This window comes from Corvus hawaiiensis, chromosome 7, assembly GCF_020740725.1.
Source record: "Corvus hawaiiensis isolate bCorHaw1 chromosome 7, bCorHaw1.pri.cur, whole genome shotgun sequence".
Lineage (NCBI taxonomy): Eukaryota > Metazoa > Chordata > Aves > Passeriformes > Corvidae > Corvus > Corvus hawaiiensis.
The window spans coordinates 33255447-33273777 of record NC_063219.1 but is presented as its reverse complement, the minus strand read 5'-3'; the positions used below and the strand labels follow the sequence as shown (position 1 = coordinate 33273777).

The window sequence follows — 18331 nt, the reverse complement described above, 5'->3', positions numbered from 1 at the left end:
CTTTTCACACAAAAGCTAGTCTAACATTAGATATAAAAAGTTTCTAAATATTGGAAAAGCCCTTACATTGCTATTTAAACTTCATAGCAGTTGTTAAATTATAAGTGGGCAAGTGGTTATTTAATTTCAGATAAACAGACTTTACATACATACTTTTTCTGCATCTTTAGATTTGGTTTATTTAATTTGAAGATCACTTTCTTGTTCCAAAAAAGAAGAAATATCATGACACTTTAAACACTGGGAATGGAATGACTTGTCAGATCATTAAGCAGAGAAATTTATCCAACAGGGATGCTATTAAAGTAGAAGAGAAGGAGGGGAAATGAGATTTTTTGACAGCCTTTTGATATAGTGTGGGGTGTTGAAAAAAAGGATGCTCAGTGTAGATGCTCCTACAGCTGAAATGGCCCTTGACTGCAATTTTCTCAATAAAAAAGACATTTTTCTCATTTGTACTGCAATCCAAGCTAGATAATTCCAGTAACTGCCTGAGTTTGTGTTAATCCTCTGCCTCGAATGAAATAAAGTAGCACTGGGTTAATCCACATTAGAGAAACAAAAATAGAGTACAGCAGTACCTAGTTTCAAAGTAAAATGTTACAAAAAGCTCTTTGGTGTCTATAAGTTCCTTAATATTATTCCCAGTGGAAAAATGGTTTGGTTTCTCCTTTGACTTCCAGTAGTGGCAGCTGCATTTTATCAGGTTGATTCTCTAAAATTAATGTTTGCTGTTAAACAGGTCTGAGCAGCATTCCTTGTGCCTTGTTCACTTGCAGCTTATCTTATTCACTACTGCTCTTAACAAATTTTTATCTCCTTATGATGTGTTCTTGATTTAATTCTGAATATGCTTCTGTAGAGATGATAAATGCTTGCATGAAAAGTGAAGTAAATGAGAATATATTGGGCCAATTTTTTGATGAGGCTTGGGCTCACTGCTTTCTTCCCTGGCTGCCTTTAGATTTTAGATGATTAATTTTGCTTGATTTTTATTCACTTAATCAGGTTTTTCCTGTTGTATGTTAAAATGGGAGTCACCTTCTTTCCATTACCCAGTAGTTCCCTTGATTTTTCATTATTTCAGTTAATCTGCGATACCTGTTGGCCTTTGCTTTACTTCTAAAAGAAAAAACTGGCTTGAATAGTGTTTCAGCACAAAAATTGCTTCAATGCAAGGATGTTCTTCTTTTTTTTTTTTTTTTTTCTTCCCCTAAAAGCTCTTAATTCTTGTGCCAAGCAAACCAAAGGCAACTGCTCTGGGTACTGCTGGAGTGCTGCCCATCCTCAGGCACTGCAGCTGAGGTTTCAGCAAGATTTATTTTCTTGTTTGTATTTTCAGGATATGATTCTTGGTTCAGGTTGTCTGCTCCTAATTTCTGCCTTTCAAACGCAGGGCTGAACAAGCTGGCCTCGAGGGCAGAAAAATATTTGAGAGCTCTCATCTTGTTTTAGGCTCGTAACAGGGTGAAACTAGTTGGGCTTGAAAGTTGATGTGATCCTGAGGCAAGTGATGGATTTTACCTGAAAGTTCTTGAAGAGAACACACAAAAAAATTTCCCCAGGTGTGGAAGCTCTGTAACAATGACCTGAAAATATTTGTCAAGACTCTTCTCTTGACTTGCAGCAAGCACCTGCCTTGCGACATTTCCTTCCCTGTGATTTTAGGTTCTGCTTCCCATCTACTCCCTATTTGGCTTCCTCCGGCCTTCTGCTTCCTCTCTGCTCTCCTGTAAGCAGCTACAGAAGTTGCAGTATGATTCAGTTTTCTTCCTGAAGAGCTCAGAATAATGACTTCTGTTTCATCCTGTTCAGTCTTTCACAATATTCAACTTCTTGGTTTCTCTGGCTCTGCTTGTGTTGCTCTGTGTGGGAAGGGGAGGGAGGAGGATGGGGAGGATCAATGAGCTCGGGGTGCTTTACCCATTAGCAAGCTGCTGATTTCCAGGTCCTGTAGCTGTGCTGCCCTGGCTGCTGGGCTTGAGACTGCAGCTGTTTTCTTAAGTTTTTTTTAATCTTAGTTGTGAGCAAACATAACTTCTTGCTGAAGGTGAGAACTGTAAAAATATTTCTGCCATTGAAAAAGCTTTTGGAGGACAACCTTAGAACAGTCGAGGCTGATATTAATGCTGCTTGTATATATGAATTTCCTCATCTGGGTGAAGGATTGTGTTTAAGATTTGAAAAAATACAGCAGATATTGCTGGTGCTGTAGTGCTGGTACCTGGGGAGAGATTCTTTTTAAAAGAATAGCACTAATAATAAAAATTGTTATTGTTACTATTGGAGTGTGTGGAAAATTAGCTCATTTGTTGAATAAAATCTGAGCTCTGTAGGGATATCTTATTTTAGTGATTCTTTTTATATTTTATTTTCCTGATTGCATGTTGAGTGTCTAACAATTAAATTTGTATTTAAGCCTGTTACTGCGTTAACTTTTTAAGTCCTTACCATGCTTACCCGTGACTGGAAGTCAAATTATCTGTTGTTCTGTGTAGCTTTTCTGAGTTATGCTTGAAACAAAGGATGACTGTGATTACAGTATTATCTTTTATCAGTGTAGGTTTGCTTTTTTCAGTGCAGGATATGTGACCTACAATAATGTTTGTGTTCTCTGTTGAAGGTATTGCTATCAAAGAGTCAGCAAAAGTGGTCGATCAAGCACAAAGGAGGGTTTTGAAAGGTGTGGATGATTTAGACTTCTTTATTGGGGACGAAGCAATAGAAAAACCAACTTATGCAACCAAGGTATTAAGAGAAATTTAAAAAATAATTGTTCAATACTGTTTAGCAAGCATCACGTGTACAGTAAATATAATATTAAGAATGCTTTTTGGGTAACTTAAATCTTATTTATTCATTCTAAAATAAGCTTTGGTATTAGTTTTGTTGACCTTGGGGAGCCCGTGGGAATTTGCAAAGCACTGTGAATATATATTTATTGTGTGTGTATATATATATATATATATATTTCCTCATAAGTGAGGCTGGGAGGGTGTGAAGCAGAAATGCCACATTCTCTTGTTCCTTGGCAACTTCTGTCAGCAGCATCAGAGTGGGGCACTGGGCTGGGGGAACTTCTGGTTTATCCCAGTGCCACCAATCTGCTGTACTGAGAAAAATGCAATGTGTTGTCTCTGCTACTCATGGTTGGAATCAGAATTTTGAATAGGTGTCACATGGGAATAGGGGAGGCTTAAAGCAGGGTTTCTTGCCTGTGTAGATCATATACTTTTACTGCAGCTGAAAGCAGATTTTTTGTTTGGTTTTGGGGTTTTTTGTTTCTTTTTTTTTTCCTTTTCTTTCCAATTATAATTTGATGTTTTTCTCCAACAGTGGCCTATCCGCCATGGTATAGTTGAAGACTGGGACTTGATGGAGAGGTTTATGGAGCAAGTAATCTTTAAGTATCTAAGGGCAGAACCTGAGGACCATTATTTTCTTTTGGTAGGTAAATTTATGCCCTGCTTAAGAAATTCTGTATGATGAATAACAATGTGCTGATTTATGTAAATTCTTAAATATAAATATGCATCTTTTGAAAACTAAAGTAAATAAATTGCTTGCAGCTTTCTTGACTTGCCTTAAGCCATCCAGGTTCTTCAATTTTCTAAAAATGTTATTGTGTCTGAACAGCAAACATTTTTCTGTTCTCTTCTCATTTCCCTCCAAATTGTCTGATTCATGACCTTTTTCTTTTACTTCTCCACTGAATTCAATAATCTCAAGTTTATATGTTTAAGACAAAAAAAATACTTGTGTTTTGACTTTACATAATTGCAATTATTTTGTTTTTACAGTACTGCCATCTGGATGAAGTATCTAGAGAGTAAATGTCTGTCTTTTATTTTCTGTGAAACTGGAAGGGTTGATTGTCATACTTGGGCTGATTAGATCTAAATTAAGCTCAATGTTATTCTGAAGCATTTGCTATTCCTTAGTATTTTATTTAAGGCCATTGAAATAGGCAATTTTGTTTAGTGTGATATTTATAGATCCAAGTTTGGAATGAGAGGTGTTGGCCATACCTGTTCAAATGCCTTCATCTTTGAAGCAGTAATTAGGTCCAGTTGCTCAAGGCTGTGTCCATACAATCTGTGAATATCTCCAAGGATCAAGACGCCATAACAACCCTGGTCCCATTTTCCAATATTTGACCCCCTTTACGTTACCTTTTCCCCCCCCTAATACCTGCTTAGGATTTCCCACATTGCAGTTTGTGTCCCTGGCCCCTTGTTCCAACACCTTTGTGAAGAGTCTGACTCCCTCCTCTTTATCCCCTCCTGTTACCCAGTTGCTGCAATGGAAAAGTGATATTTTTTTTCCTCTCAGATATTCTGTAGTACTATCCAAAATGCTCCTTCAGAGTAGAGCCTTGAGTATGTTTGATTGTTCAATGAAAGCTATAGCACACTATTATGGTATGTTTTATGTTGTTCAGCTTCTCTCACTTGAGTACATTCCTACAGCTGAGCATATCTTGTGTTAGAGTGGCTGCCTTCTGAAGGAAAGCGGCTCTTTTCACTGAGAAATCTGAAAAATGTCATTCTTTAAATGTGCTAAACTGCATCCTTTGACATATTTTGATAGTCCTTGATTCTTTCAAGTGAAATCAAAAGTTGTAATGAGCTAACCAACCCACAAAGGGGGCCTTCCGTGTAAATGCTTAAAGCAGTAACTACTGTAGTTTTTATTGCACTTCTGTTTTTTTCTTTTAATGCAATTTGCATAAATTCTTAAAAGCACCCTTTGTACATTACTATTTTTACATGCTATTGTTGTTGAATGACTCATCTTCCAAAACTTAGGATTTGGTAGTTGTTCATTTTTTTTTTTTAAAGTCAAATGTTCAGTTTCAATGTAAGTAAAACTCATGGGATTTGGTTTTTTTTGTCTCACAGACTGAGCCTCCATTAAATACTCCAGAAAATAGAGAATATACTGCTGAAATCATGTTTGAGTCTTTCAACGTTCCAGGGCTATATATTGCTGTTCAGGTAAGGGCACAGCTGTTGAAAGTCACAGCTGCAGTATTTCTCCTTGGGCTAAAACTAGTTTCACTGTGAAAAGTTGTGTAAGTGATGTTTGGAATATTTTAGGTCCTTCTGGTTGGCAGTTCCAGCACTGCCTGTTTCAGTGGGTAGTCACTGGATACTGTTCCTCTGTTACCTCCATAGAAGGCTTCTGAGCAGTAAAGTATAATATCTGTTGCATCAGAAGTAAATAAAAAAACCACACCACATCATAGTAATTGTATTAATCCAAGAACTGCATCCCTTTCAGTATGAAGTAACAAAAAATGATGTTTGAGCGTGGCTGAAAAAAACGTCAGGCAAGAGTCAAAAGTTACATTTGTGCAGCCTCTTTTTTTTAAGCTGTTGTGTAGACATATGTAATACTATTAAATCAGTTTCCATGCTGTAAATTACTATGGGGGTGTCAGTCTGAGTGTCCTTGGGAGGGCTGGTGGAAAGTGGGGTCTGCAATGCAGCTGTTTTACTAGTATTTGATTTTGGTGTGTGGCTTTTCCCAAGGCTGTCCTTGCCTTAGCTGCATCTTGGACGTCGAGACAAGTAGGAGAGCGAACGCTGACTGGTACAGTTATAGACAGTGGAGATGGTGTCACTCACGTTATTCCTGTGGTAAGTGTGCCTCAAAGCTGCACAAACACCTTCAATGGAGAACAATTTGTCCTCTGAGTTCTCTGAAGTGTACACCTACACAGACTGAAGCAGAGATAGGAGTTTTCAAAAACTTCAGATAATTCCCAGGGCTGTGGGTGTGAGTTTGGTTCATTTTGTAGTGCAGAAGTCTTGAAGAACTGCTGTAACCCTGAGCTTGGCAGGGCTAATTGTCTTTTAGTCAGTTACCTTAAAAGGTGAGTTGCCAAGGCCATGCTAAGTGATGGGCAAAATTCCTTTAGCACATTTCCAATTTGGTTTGTTGGTAAGAGTGAATAGGCTCTTTCCAGTAGTCAGTAGAAAAAGTTTGACTTTTCATTTTCATTTAGCTCAGTCCATTTATATAAAAAGTAGAAATAATACGAAGTATTTGAGAGCAGATGTAGTGTTTTTGAGAGTTTTTCTCCATCTGTTCCCAGTGTTTAGTAGTGCTTCAGCCATACAAGCAGGGAGGTTTATATAGCAGAAAAAAACCCCAAACTGCTTGACTGGAAAAAAACAGCCCCGAGGTTGGTTAGTGTTGAATATCTGTTCCAATACATCAGGTTGCTAAAGCAAAAACTTGGATGATTGTGTGATGTTTTATTAAATAATGAGCACTTAGGGCTGCAGTTTCTTTAATGTCAAATTATTGGTTTTACTGCAGGTATGGATTTCCTTTCAGAAAGCTACATATTCAAAATTTTGTAATTGGAATATTTAATAGTGTTCTTCATTTCAAGTGGCTGAGAACAGTTTTCTCTGCCTATATTTCCTGGGGGAGTTAAATTCATGTCTGTGTACCAGATACATTTGTATTTTCAAAATGAAGTTAGATTACAGTTTTTAAGACAAAAATCTATACAAAGCTTTATCATGCCACAGTAACATTAATTTTTTAAAAACAGTAGCATTGGTGGTGGTCAAATGTTCACTGCCATGTAGCAATTTCTTACTAATTTTGGTGGAATATAGTGGCTAAATCTTTGTTCAGACTGTTCATCTGAGATAACATACTTTTAATAAGACTTAGGGAACAACTGACACCTCAGACCTTCTATAGGTAAACTTTTAAATTGTACTTAGTAGTGCAAATTGCTGTTTAAAAAAGTGGAACTTTTCCTGATTTGTGGGTTTGGTTTTTTTTAAATTGAAATAAGAGTAGGTATTCTATATCATTTGACGCATTCACCTCTTTTGCAGAATGCCATTTATTTGATTTCTGAAATTTTTAAACATGTTGAACAAATTGTCAACAATGTTCCACCACTTCTATAATAAAACAGATAAAAAGGAATTAACAAATGCTTATTTCAGTAGTGAAGTTAACAATAGCGGTAGATTTTTTTTATGACATTATTTTCATGTTAGTAAGACATTTTTGTATGAATGTAAGATGTGTGAATATAGGAAAATTTAAGCATTTTATGAGTGTGATATCTGGATTCTGTTTGGATTTAGCAGGTCTGGTAGGGTGGAAGGCCAACCTTGCACACTTGGTTTCTTTGTTTAGACCAGATATTTTTAATGCATTGATACTGGTCCCCAGGATGAGTGTGACTTGCAAGGGTAGGTTGATGGGTGAGGATGGGCAAGTCTGATGTTCTAAGCAGTCTCAATTCATGTGCTGAAATGATGCATTTTCTCCCTGCTTTCAGAAAATTAATTTTGGTTCATGTGGAATTGTAACGTCTTACGTCAGTGGCTGTGACTGCAGGGCCACATCAGTTATTCTAAAATAATATTTCATGAAACAAGGTTCCTTGACCTTTTTGGTAAGAGTAACCTCATTTTGAAGAGAAAATAAAGGCCAAGGAATAGTGAGTATAGTGATTTGTCTGCCTTATGTACTAGTGACCTTTCTGTTCCTTCTAACCTTGTAAGAATTATAAACCAATGCAAAGTGTAAAGTAAGGCTATACTGTGAAGAATTGGATTTGTGGTAATTAAATGAGCCAGTCTTAAAGGGCTTCAGCCTCAGAATCAGAGGTAGTGGATAGGAGTTTAGACTCCATGTCTTTCTCTCTCCCTCCTGAGCTTTGTTGAAAGTGGTTCTTATCAGTATCTTTGTGCCCATTAATTTTGTTTACAGGCTGAAGGATATGTGATTGGCAGCTGTATCAAACACATTCCAATTGCTGGGAGAGATATCACGTACTTCATTCAGCAGTTGCTGAGGGAGAGAGAAGTAGGAATTCCTCCTGAACAATCCTTGGAAACAGCTAAAGCAGTGAAGGTAATGTGAATGTTGCAGATGTGAAGATTTTGTATCACAACTTGATATATGGTTTTAAAGTGCAAGAATATCTGAAAATAATTGTACTCTGACTAATGGTGCTCTAAGTAATATAAAAATGTCTAAATAATATAATAATATGAAGTAGCTTAAACCCAAGGTTTACAGTTGGGTTATACTCAGTCTGGCCTGGAACTTCACTCTTCACCTGTTGTCTCCCCTTTCTCTTCCCCTCCATTATCATTATTGTTGTTGTTATTGTCCTGTTATTATTGTAATGTTCTGTAGGAAGAACTATTGGTTGAATGTGTCATATAAAGAGCTGTAATTGCTCTATATTCTTTCTGAATATTAATGTGTTCTTTTTTGTAGTACACATTAGAGAACAAAGCTATTCTGAAAGACATTCAGTCTAAAGTACACTTAAATTTTGTTTCTCTGGCAGTTCTTCAATGTACTTCAGAATTAATTTCTCACAATCATCAAAGTTTAGAGGAAAAGCAGAAGAAAAGTAATTTAGCTCAGCAAGAGCTTTCAGTGCTGCACAGAAATGATCTGTAGTAGCAGAGCCATTATCTACCTGTGTACAGTAAATGTCAGTTCAGCTGTTTTGAGGCCTGTTCTTTATCTGCCAGTTTAATACTTACTCTTAAAAGTTTAAATTACTACACTTTTTGAAATTTCTATACTTTGGATGGTTCTAACTGTATCCATTCAATTTTCAGGAGCGCTTTAGTTATGTTTGCCCTGACTTAGTAAAAGAATTTAACAAGTATGACACAGATGGTACAAAGTGGATTAAACAATATACTGGAATTAATGCTATCTCAAAGAAAGAATTTACCATTGATGTTGGTTATGAGAGATTCCTGGGGCCAGAGATTTTCTTCCATCCTGAGGTAAGTAGATTTGAATTGTCTGTACTTCCTGTTTTAGATGCATTTTAGATGATAGCAGAGAAATCCTATTTGCAAAATTGTAAGGAAGTGGTTATCCTGACTTACATTTCTCCTTATTTATAAATAGATACCAGCTATTGTTGCAAGCCAGCATGATTTGATTCTTGATTGCTACTAATTTTTATAAAAATTCTGGTTGATACATAAAGTACTTATAAATGGCAGAAAAAATATTTGCCAGCTGTTTGCATTGTTAGTTTTCATGCCATCTCTAGAATTATAGAATGGTTCTTACCTTGTTTCCTCTTTACCACTTTTCCTTTGCAATACATGGTCCTCCACATTGACTTGTCTTGATTTTATCCTTGATTGCAGTTTGCTAATCCTGACTTTACACAACCAATCTCAGAAGTAGTAGATGAAGTTATTCAGAATTGTCCCATTGATGTTAGACGTCCTCTATATAAGGTCAGTAGCTAGAATGTCTTTTTTATATATACTGGTTTTAGAAGAATTGTGATTTTTATCAAAGTACATATTTGAAACTCTTAAAAACCAAAACCAAATGAGCAAAATTAACCATTTTTCTAGAAATGAATCCAATATGCAGAAGGCTTTGTTGTTCACGTAGATGTTTTCAGAATGTGTTTTTTCATTAGGGAAATGAAAAACTGAGTGAAAGTGGTGAGATGTAATAAGACATAAATAGATTTTAAAGCACAGCCAATTTTAATGACAAACTCTTTGTGAATTCATGTTGTGTCATATTTGTGTTAGATATTTTAAATCTTACAGTAAAAGCATACCTGCTAACTGCAGCTTTAAAAACTGTGTTTAGATATTTAAAATTTAGGAACTGCAGAAAACTGGAGACCTTCATTTTCAGATGTGGTTAACCAATTTTGTTGTTCAAAACAGAATATTGTCCTCTCTGGAGGCTCAACCATGTTCAGGGACTTCGGTCGCCGTTTACAGCGAGACTTGAAAAGGACTGTTGATGCCAGACTGAAACTTAGTGAAGAACTTAGTGGTGGCAGACTGAAGGTTGGTTTGTGCAGCTCATGCAGTTAACAAGCCTCTGTTACCTGGAAAATGTACAAATAACATCTTGCAATGATCGTGGTCTTTGTTGAAATGTCTTTATCTTATTTGAAGTTCCTATAGAGGCTTTTCAGAGATTCATCCTTTACACTGATCACATACCAGCAGTTGGCCACTCCAGCTGTCTTTGTGCTTGGTGTTTATTGATCGGTTACAATTCATTGTGCTTGGTCTTTTGAGCTTAAAGATAAGAGATGTATCAAGCTCATTGTTGAGCCACCAGGAGGGTCAGGAGCATGTGTCCTGTGAGGAATGAGTGAGCCTTGATTAGAGAAGGGAAGGCTTTGGGACTCCTGATAGCACCTCATTACATATGTGGGGAGATTATTGATTTTAAGGTTCAGCTGGATAAAACCCTGAATACCTTCCTCTGACTTCATAGCTGACCCTGCTGTGAGCAGGAGGCCAAACCAGAGACGTGATGTGGTCCCTTCCCTCCTCAATTATCTTACATCATATTATCTTATCCTACAAGGGACTTTGTTTTTTTACTAAACTGCATGATCCTTAATTTGTGTTTTTTCCACTTCAGACTTCTGACCTAACTGTTGCATTCTTCTGTTGTCTCTACATAAATAAAAGAGCAGCAGAGGAAAAATAAAGTGGTTTTTTCCTTTTAAAGCAAAAATGAAGTGATTTTCCTCATTTATTTTTTAGTAGCAATCTAGCTAGGTGAGCTCAAACAATCCTTTAAAGCCCCAGCAGTGCTTTATAATATGCCATGGTAGGCAACTCTGAAATTTCAGTCATACACAGTTCTCTGGCTCAAGAAACATCATTTAGTCTCTGTTTTCTTTAGTAGACTTTTACCACTTAGTAAGGAAGCAGAGTCTGAGTAAGGAAATTGGATGTGATTCTTCTTTTCTTCAAAGTGCTGGGCATGGTAAAGAATCACTGGCTGGAATTTTGCAAATGTGTTACAGAACATTTTTAGATGCTGTTTCAAATTTCAGCGAGTTGGGCTGAAACAAATTAAATTCTGAAACTGTTACATACACTGCTAGTTTTGATTAACACAAGGAATGAAGGTTGTGGCTGACTGGAATGAGTGCTGTAGTTTAGAAAAGCATGACTGACTCTATTGATCCTGGATAAACTTTTAATCTGCAACTGATGCTTTTTTAGAGCAATTATGTGAAACTTAAAAATTAACCTCCTAAAGTGTGTTTTTTCTGAAAGGTCTGGGTAGTATGGATCAATGCTTATAACTGCATAAATAAATAGTCCATCAATAAATTAATCAGAACATAGTGTGAAAAAAATGGGTGTGAATGCAAGTACCTCTTTATGCCTGATAAAGCAGGTAACTGTTGCTCTATAAGCAGGAGCCGTTTCTTACCCTTCACTGTACAAGGGAAAGTCTGATGCTGTAATTGTAAATTTACATACACAGCATCTAAGAAAATACTAATTTATGAAAAGTAAGCTTGGTATATACACTCCTTTAAAACTAGGTCTAGTTTTTACCAGCAGAAGTGATTTTTAATGTGTTCCTTTTCTCTCCTCCTTTCTGCAGCCGAAGCCCATTGATGTCCAAGTCATTACACACCATATGCAGAGATATGCAGTCTGGTTTGGAGGATCAATGCTGGCTTCCACAGTAAGTTTAGCTGTAAAGCTGAGCATGTTTGAGCCATTCTGACTGTGCTTTTGGAGCTCTCATCACCCCTTCGTTGTATATTGAATGTGGTTGGGGAATTTCTGATAGACCTCAGGTAGTAAATAGACCCTTCCTGCCTGCCCTGAAGTTTTTTGCATTAGACTGTGAGGACTTGGAAGAGCAAATGAAAGCTGAATTAAAGCTTTGTGTGAGTTGTTAAATAGTGCATTTTAGTTTTGTGGCAGAATATATTCTTTGCATTGGTGTTTAGCCATGTGTGATGTAAGTTAATTTTAGGATTTCTGTGCTATCTTTGTTTTTTCGCACTGGCTACATAAGAGTTGCTATTGTTAAAATAAGGTGTCTATACCATACACTAATGTTCTTTTCCTTCCCTTTACAGCCTGAATTCTACCAAGTATGCCATACCAAAAAAGATTATGAAGAGATTGGCCCTAGCATCTGTCGTCACAACCCTGTGTTTGGAGTCATGTCTTAAAGCTGACCCTGCAGGGGTCAGGGATGGGGAAGTGGGGAGGAGGAGGAGTCTTTCTGATTACTAGTTTGTCTGATGGCTGGTATTAAGATAACAAACATGACTTGACAATAAGGAAAAGACCAAACACAATTAAGCAGGATCATTTTAATAAGTGTCTCAACATACGGATGTAGTGGAAAGCCAAAATGATCACGTTTTTTCTTTAGATTGATTATTTGAACCTGTGCGTAACAAAACAAAAAAGTGGATTTTAGTTCTTTCTGTGCCCTGATATTTTGTATATTAATGAATTATCCAAGATTTGATGGGATTTGATGGTGTGTAGATAGTCAGCTCTCTAATGCTTCCATTGTACCCCTTCATGGGTGCAATACAGGAGCTTGTTTATATTTCATACTTTTTTATACTTTGAGGAAAAATATGAATAAAAGAAACTGTAATATTTGAGGAAAAAAATTTACCAGTGACCAACTTGAAAGTAAATTAAAAGAAAAAAAAGTCATGAGTCATGCAACTAGCTCTTGCAAATCATGACCAGTCTAAATCCTGGGTTCCATACAATGCGAGTGCTTTTGGAACTATGAAGCTACTATCTTGGATTAACCAATGCCTGCTAGTGCTTTCTGATTACTTGGTGCATTTTCATACTATCTCTTGCTTTAAAAAAAAAAAAAGTAAAGACAAGACTGTTGGACCAGTATTGCAGTTCTGTAGTGTCATTTCTAATTAAACCAAATAATCAGGTTATTAAAATTTGGTGTATTTAAAGCCTAACACCATTCCAATAAAGGCACAAAATTTCTTTTTATGTTGGTGTCAGACTTGTTAATCTCATGACATGGGAAGTTTTGAGCATGGGTCCCTACATAGCTGCTGTGGCTTTTGAGGAGTGAGGTTGGTCTGTGAGGTAGAGGTGTAATTTGCTTTGTGTAACTCAAGTGTGAGCATTTTAGAGGTGCAGTTTGTGTGTTCAGCTAGATAGCACTTACCTAGAGAAGCCTGACAGCTCCTCCACTGTTGGGTTTGTTCATCTACTTTGTTCTGTAACTTTTTTCCCCCCACTTTCTTGCAGGTGGTGCTATTCAGGAGTCAGCACTGCGTTTTCAATCTCTGTGGTTTTTCTGCAAGAAAATACCATATAGATAAAAATAAAGTGAAAACAATCTCTTTCTCATTCTTTCTAGGAAGAGCACTTTATGTAGTGATTGGAATTGCTTACAATTTCTGTTGATAGTTGATGGGAGAAAACTCTTCCTTAGGCGCTTCTGAGCCCATGGTGGAGTTGAGGCTGTTTGCACAGAAGACCACAAGAGGGAGATCTGGTTTCTTCTGAGTTGCAAAGATGCCTCAGATTTTTATCAGAGAAGCTTATCAATTGCCAGAGCTTCAAAACTTGGTAAATGTAACTCCAAAACAAGGATAAATGTGGGAAAGTGTTTTTAAAGCAAGCATTGTAAAACGTTTACATGCTGGAATCAAACAGAAAATGGTGCAAAGAGGAAATTGTTGAACAATTTCATTACAAAACTCTATTAGTAACATCTTCCCTATCACTGATACAGTTTTGTAGTTTTTTTGTAAGTCACTGTTTGAGTCATAACTGTACACTGATTCCTGTGGTAAGAAAGACCAATAGGCAAATACACATTAAATAAAAAAGTTAATTTGAATTGTGCTTTTCCAGCAGTCCTGGTTCTGCAACAGTATCATACTCTAGTGACAGGATTTTTTAAAACACTGCAATGGCCTGAAGCTAAGGCAAGAGTTTTTTTCCTCTCTAGTAAAGAAGAGTCTTTAAAATTCACTTGAAAAACTCAAATTTCTGACACATAGATAACTAACAGTGAGCAAGTGCAAAGAAAAGGAGTGAATTCCTCTTCCTGTCGCACACAGCTGTGGGGAGATCTCAAGTGTTGCACAAATTCTGTGTTCATCTTCCTGAGGCTCCAGGGAAGCTGCTTTAAGCTTCTATTTGTCATTTGTGTAGAAGGGGAGGGATAGCAACCTTACACAACCATTGGTTTTTTTTGGGGTTTTTTTGTTTTTTTTTTTTTTGTAGCTGTGATCTAATGAAGTAAGTGGGAGTTTTTTGTAGTATGTTTTCTTTTTTTTTTTTTTATAATCTAGATGTAATTTTAGAGAAGTTACACAGCCACAGCTGATTTGGGGTATGTTAAAAGAGCTAAAACAAAGTATGAATAGCTCCTATTAATGACTTGGAGTGCATGGAGAGTCATCAATATTTAAACACACCAGACATAATACTAAAATCAGCCTTGTACAGTGGGAATGACTGGCTGGAAATGGCTCACATCAGTGTTCTACACCTGTAACACCAGATCCAAATCTGATCTGCTGCTGGTGAGTGGTGGAGGGGCTGAGCAGCCTCTGGGTAGGTCATCCCAGAGATTGTGTAGAGCACACATTGCGCAATGTGAAACAGAGGCATTTCCAGAAAATCCCTCTGCAATCTTGACCCTTGGATCTCCCCTTGTTCTGTGTTGGGTTGGGCTTAAAGCATCCAAAAGGTTAATTGCAGAGGCAAGTGTTTAAAAAAAAAAACACATATAAGGAGATTATATTTTTCTTCTCCAAAGGCTTGTTACTGGGGAGGTTACAGGAAAAAAGCAATTTTACACCTATGTAGGAGGATTTAATGGGACTGATATCTAGGAGTAGCTTTGTGTCTGTCCTGTGACTGGCTGACAGAATCCCTTAGCAGCGCAATGCTGAAGGGCAGAGGAGTCCAGGAAGGCTGGGCATTCTTCAAGAATGAAATCTCAAAGACACGGGAGCAGCTCTCCCCATCTGCTGAAAGATGAGGCAGCCTTTTCCAACTTACTGATTTTAGGATTCTATGAAGGAGACTTACACTTCTACTGTCCTGCTGCCTGCAGGATGAGCTGGAGCACTGCTGGTTTTGCACAGAAAATTGCAAAGAGCCCTAAACAGTTCCAGTCTGCCTGAACTTGGGTCACTTTCCTCTTCTCCAGGAGTTTGGTTTTATTTCAGTAGATGAGGTAGGACTCCAGGTTTAATTGGCTTAAAAGCTGATATTTTCATGCAGCTGAACTTGGAATAAATGAAAGGTCTCTGCCAAGTCAGTTTAGGCTCATCTCTTCATTTTGTGCAAATGTTTGTACCAAAGGCTAGATATTGTTGGGATGAATGAGTTACTACTTGAAAAGCTGCCTGGAGGCGACTGCTGGGCTGGGCTGCTACTGCCAGCTGTGGGGTAGTGCTGTGCAACCTCCCTGCCTGGTAACTCTGGTGTTCCTGTGTAGGACAAAAACTCCTGTGGCAGTAAAGTTAGGAGAAATACGTTGTTAGCATCACTTAGTTGCGGGCTTGTTGTTTTGTTTATTTTTTTATTTCCCCCACAGGAGCAAAGTGGTGGAATAACCAGCTCCAAGTGCCAGGCCCCTGTTCTGATACAAGCCTTTTAGTTTCCTATTTTAAATGGCACAGAGATCCCAGCTCCCATATGGATGCTGCAGATGTCTATTTCAACAATTTTATCAAAATCTGGGTTGCCAAAGCGAAGGCCCAGCCTGACCGGTGTTGGCTGCAGGTGTCCCTCACCTCCATGAGAACTGATGCCCCCCAAGTGTTTGGGCTGTAGCATACAGAGTGGCTGTAGTTTTTTTTCTCCCCCCAAAGTTGTTTTTAGTGTAAATGCACTTACTGCTGGAGGGAGGCCCAGAGAGTACAGCAGCAATTTTAGTTTATAGGAGCTGGAGGTGTAGTGCTTGATTGTAACACTGCTACAGCTGAGAAAAGTGCTTGGGTTCTTTTCTTATTCTCATGAATTAAAAGGTCAAGAAAGATGTTTTGTTTGAAAGACAGACCAGCACAGAAGAAACTATTTCCGCTTCATAGAAGCCCAGAAGCTGAACTGCTCTATGAGCACCCAGGACAAATCTCTTTTAGCATCTTAGAGTAGTTCCAATTTTTTTTTTTATAAATGCACATTAGCTGGAGAAGGGGTTTAAATACATCTCTCCTTCCCAGCTACATGCCCTGGCTACTCAGCTGTATGGAAAATTTTCTTCCTGGTCCTGCTTGGGTCTCCCTATCCCTCCCTTGTTGCAGAGCCCAAGGCTGGGCCTGATGCCAAAAGCATGGCAAGGGTCTGTCTGCAGTGACTGCTCTGAGATGAAACCCCCAAAGCCTCCATTTGGCAAGGTGCTGTTTAGTTGTGGGTTGGTTTTATTTTCTCCAACTTCTGAACTCTGTTTTAGCCAGACCATGTTAGTGGTGAAAAATACCAAAAGTTGTGCCTCAAACAATAATAAATAGCAAATATGAAGCAACTGGTAAAACTCCCAAAGAAGCCAGAAAATCAGGAACATGCACGGATCTGTTGTAATGCAGATTTGCAGCTAGGGCACCGTGGGGGTGGGAGGGGGCAAGTGGCCTTACTGCAGCACGTTCCACGTTTCAGTTGTCTGAGGCTGTGCCTGGCAGGAATGCAGCCAGGGTTTCTTTCACACTTCGCCACTGGATGGCACTTTCCCACAAGAAATCCTGCGTGGCTGCGGCCTGGAAAACCCTTTAGCGCAACCTGCCTGGAAAAAAGCAGCTCACTGAAAGCATCTGATGGCAAACCTTCCTGGAAAGGCTGGTGCCTTGTAGTCACGTCAGGCTGAGGAAGATTAGAGCCTCGGCTTTCTATGTGGAGCCAAGCAATCAGTGTCTCCCTGCAGATGCTCCCGCCAGAAGTGGTGGGAGATGTCCTACGGATGCTGAGCAGGACTGAATTTCTCAGCACAGGGAATACCAGAGGTGCGCTGAAAGGGAATCAGTGAGTGGGAAGATGTCACACGCAATATGTGACACCACTTCAGGGGATAACTGCGAGCAGGTTTTTGTACTCTCACTGCAATTCAGTTCTGAATTACCTCAACCTTTCCTTGCAGCTGGTTGTAGGGAGCGCACAAGAGATGGCACAGGCATGCACCCATCACACAAGCAGAGATAAAGCCAGGGAGAGCTTTGCTTATCATGGTCCTGAGAGAGATTGGTTGTAGCAAGGTTCTGCTTGTCCCCCACAAAGTGTAGGGAATGATAATCCTACCCTGCTACATTGATACTGCATGGATGTCTCAGCACGGCTCTCAGTATGGCTTGCCAGGCATTTCTGAGCAAAATGTGCTGTTGCCTGAGGGTTGTTTTGGGGAAGAGGAGTATTTTTGCATTGCTTTGGGGAGCTGAGCTGTAACCAGGCTGCTCTGGTCTAATCACAGTGTTCAGCCTCAGCAGACACCCTGGAAGTTGTCCTGGGCTGGGACTGGGCAGCAGCTGTGTGTGCCTCTTGTATTTACAGACTCCTGAGTATTTATAGAAAAACTCCTCTGATTATTGCTAATGCACTTTGATCTCATTGAAGTTGTGACCTGGCAACCTTCTGCTCCTCTCTCACCTCCATTAACCCATCTGACCTACAAAAAGTCTAATGTGGTTTATTTGCCAAATGTGGAAGCTGACAGCAAGGTCCAAAAGGGCAGATACATCTTTCCTCAGCTGTGAAACACCTTGAGAGGGAGGATGATTTTGTAATGTTTGTGCAATCTCATCTAACTCGTGGTCCTTTCACTCTTGTATCCCTGCGTGCCCTGCAGCACCCTGGCAGCTGCTAAAATCTGTCCAAGCCAGATGAGCATGGGCCCGTCTGCAAGGTAAAGGTGAGAGAGTGTCTGACACATCAGGAGCTGAGCCAGAGGGGCTGAGCACAGAATGTGGAGCGGGTGAACGGGAGGTGCATCCCACAGCACAGCCCGTGTGTTTGCCCAGGTGATGCTGGGGCTCCTGGTGTTGTTCTGGTGGTGGACTCGATCACTTGATCCTTCAGCTCCTCACTGCATGGAGGCAAAAGCCTCTGAGTCTCTGGGCTGGGAAACTGGTGATGGGATGGCAGCTCTTTGATGACACAAATATTGCCCACCAAATACCTATTGTCCCTTGCTCCCTCTTCTCCTCCTGTTGTACTCAGGAAAAGGGTTTCTCATTTATTGTCTGTGCCCTACAGAGCTGAATAGATCAAAACTAATGATCAAAGGGATGACAGGAAAAAATGCTCCATGACCTGTGGGGTCAATGTCTCATTTTGTAGCACTCTGCAACTGCCCTCCTCTGCATGTTGTTGTTTTTTTTTTTTTTTAAATTCCAGTATGTCCATCATTTCCCTAATGAATGGAGTGTGTTTGCTGTGGTAATGGCACCAGAGCTGAGCACCAGGCTGAGAAACCAGATGGCATGGGGACTAGGGGACTCTGTGCCATTTGTGGTGGTGTCCAGACCACGGTCATGGTTCAGCTGTGCTGCCTGAATGCAGCC

At 39.1% G+C, this 18331-nt stretch overlaps 1 protein-coding gene across 1 annotated transcript in view; it reads left to right on the top strand.

The window, feature by feature from the left end:
- The window catches only part of ACTR3 (actin related protein 3), a 29029-nt gene extending 16226 nt beyond the window's left edge, over window positions 1-12803 (top strand). The window contains exons 3-12 of the mRNA XM_048309683.1: window positions 2624-2748; window positions 3337-3447; window positions 4902-4997; window positions 5535-5642; window positions 7753-7896; window positions 8622-8795; window positions 9171-9263; window positions 9714-9839; window positions 11413-11496; window positions 11900-12803. Coding sequence (XP_048165640.1) covers window positions 2624-2748; window positions 3337-3447; window positions 4902-4997; window positions 5535-5642; window positions 7753-7896; window positions 8622-8795; window positions 9171-9263; window positions 9714-9839; window positions 11413-11496; window positions 11900-11995 — 1157 coding nt within the window. The 3' untranslated portion in view covers window positions 11996-12803. The remainder of the gene's footprint in view (window positions 1-2623; window positions 2749-3336; window positions 3448-4901; window positions 4998-5534; window positions 5643-7752; window positions 7897-8621; window positions 8796-9170; window positions 9264-9713; window positions 9840-11412; window positions 11497-11899) is intronic.
- The last annotated feature ends 5528 nt before the right edge of the window (window positions 12804-18331 follow it).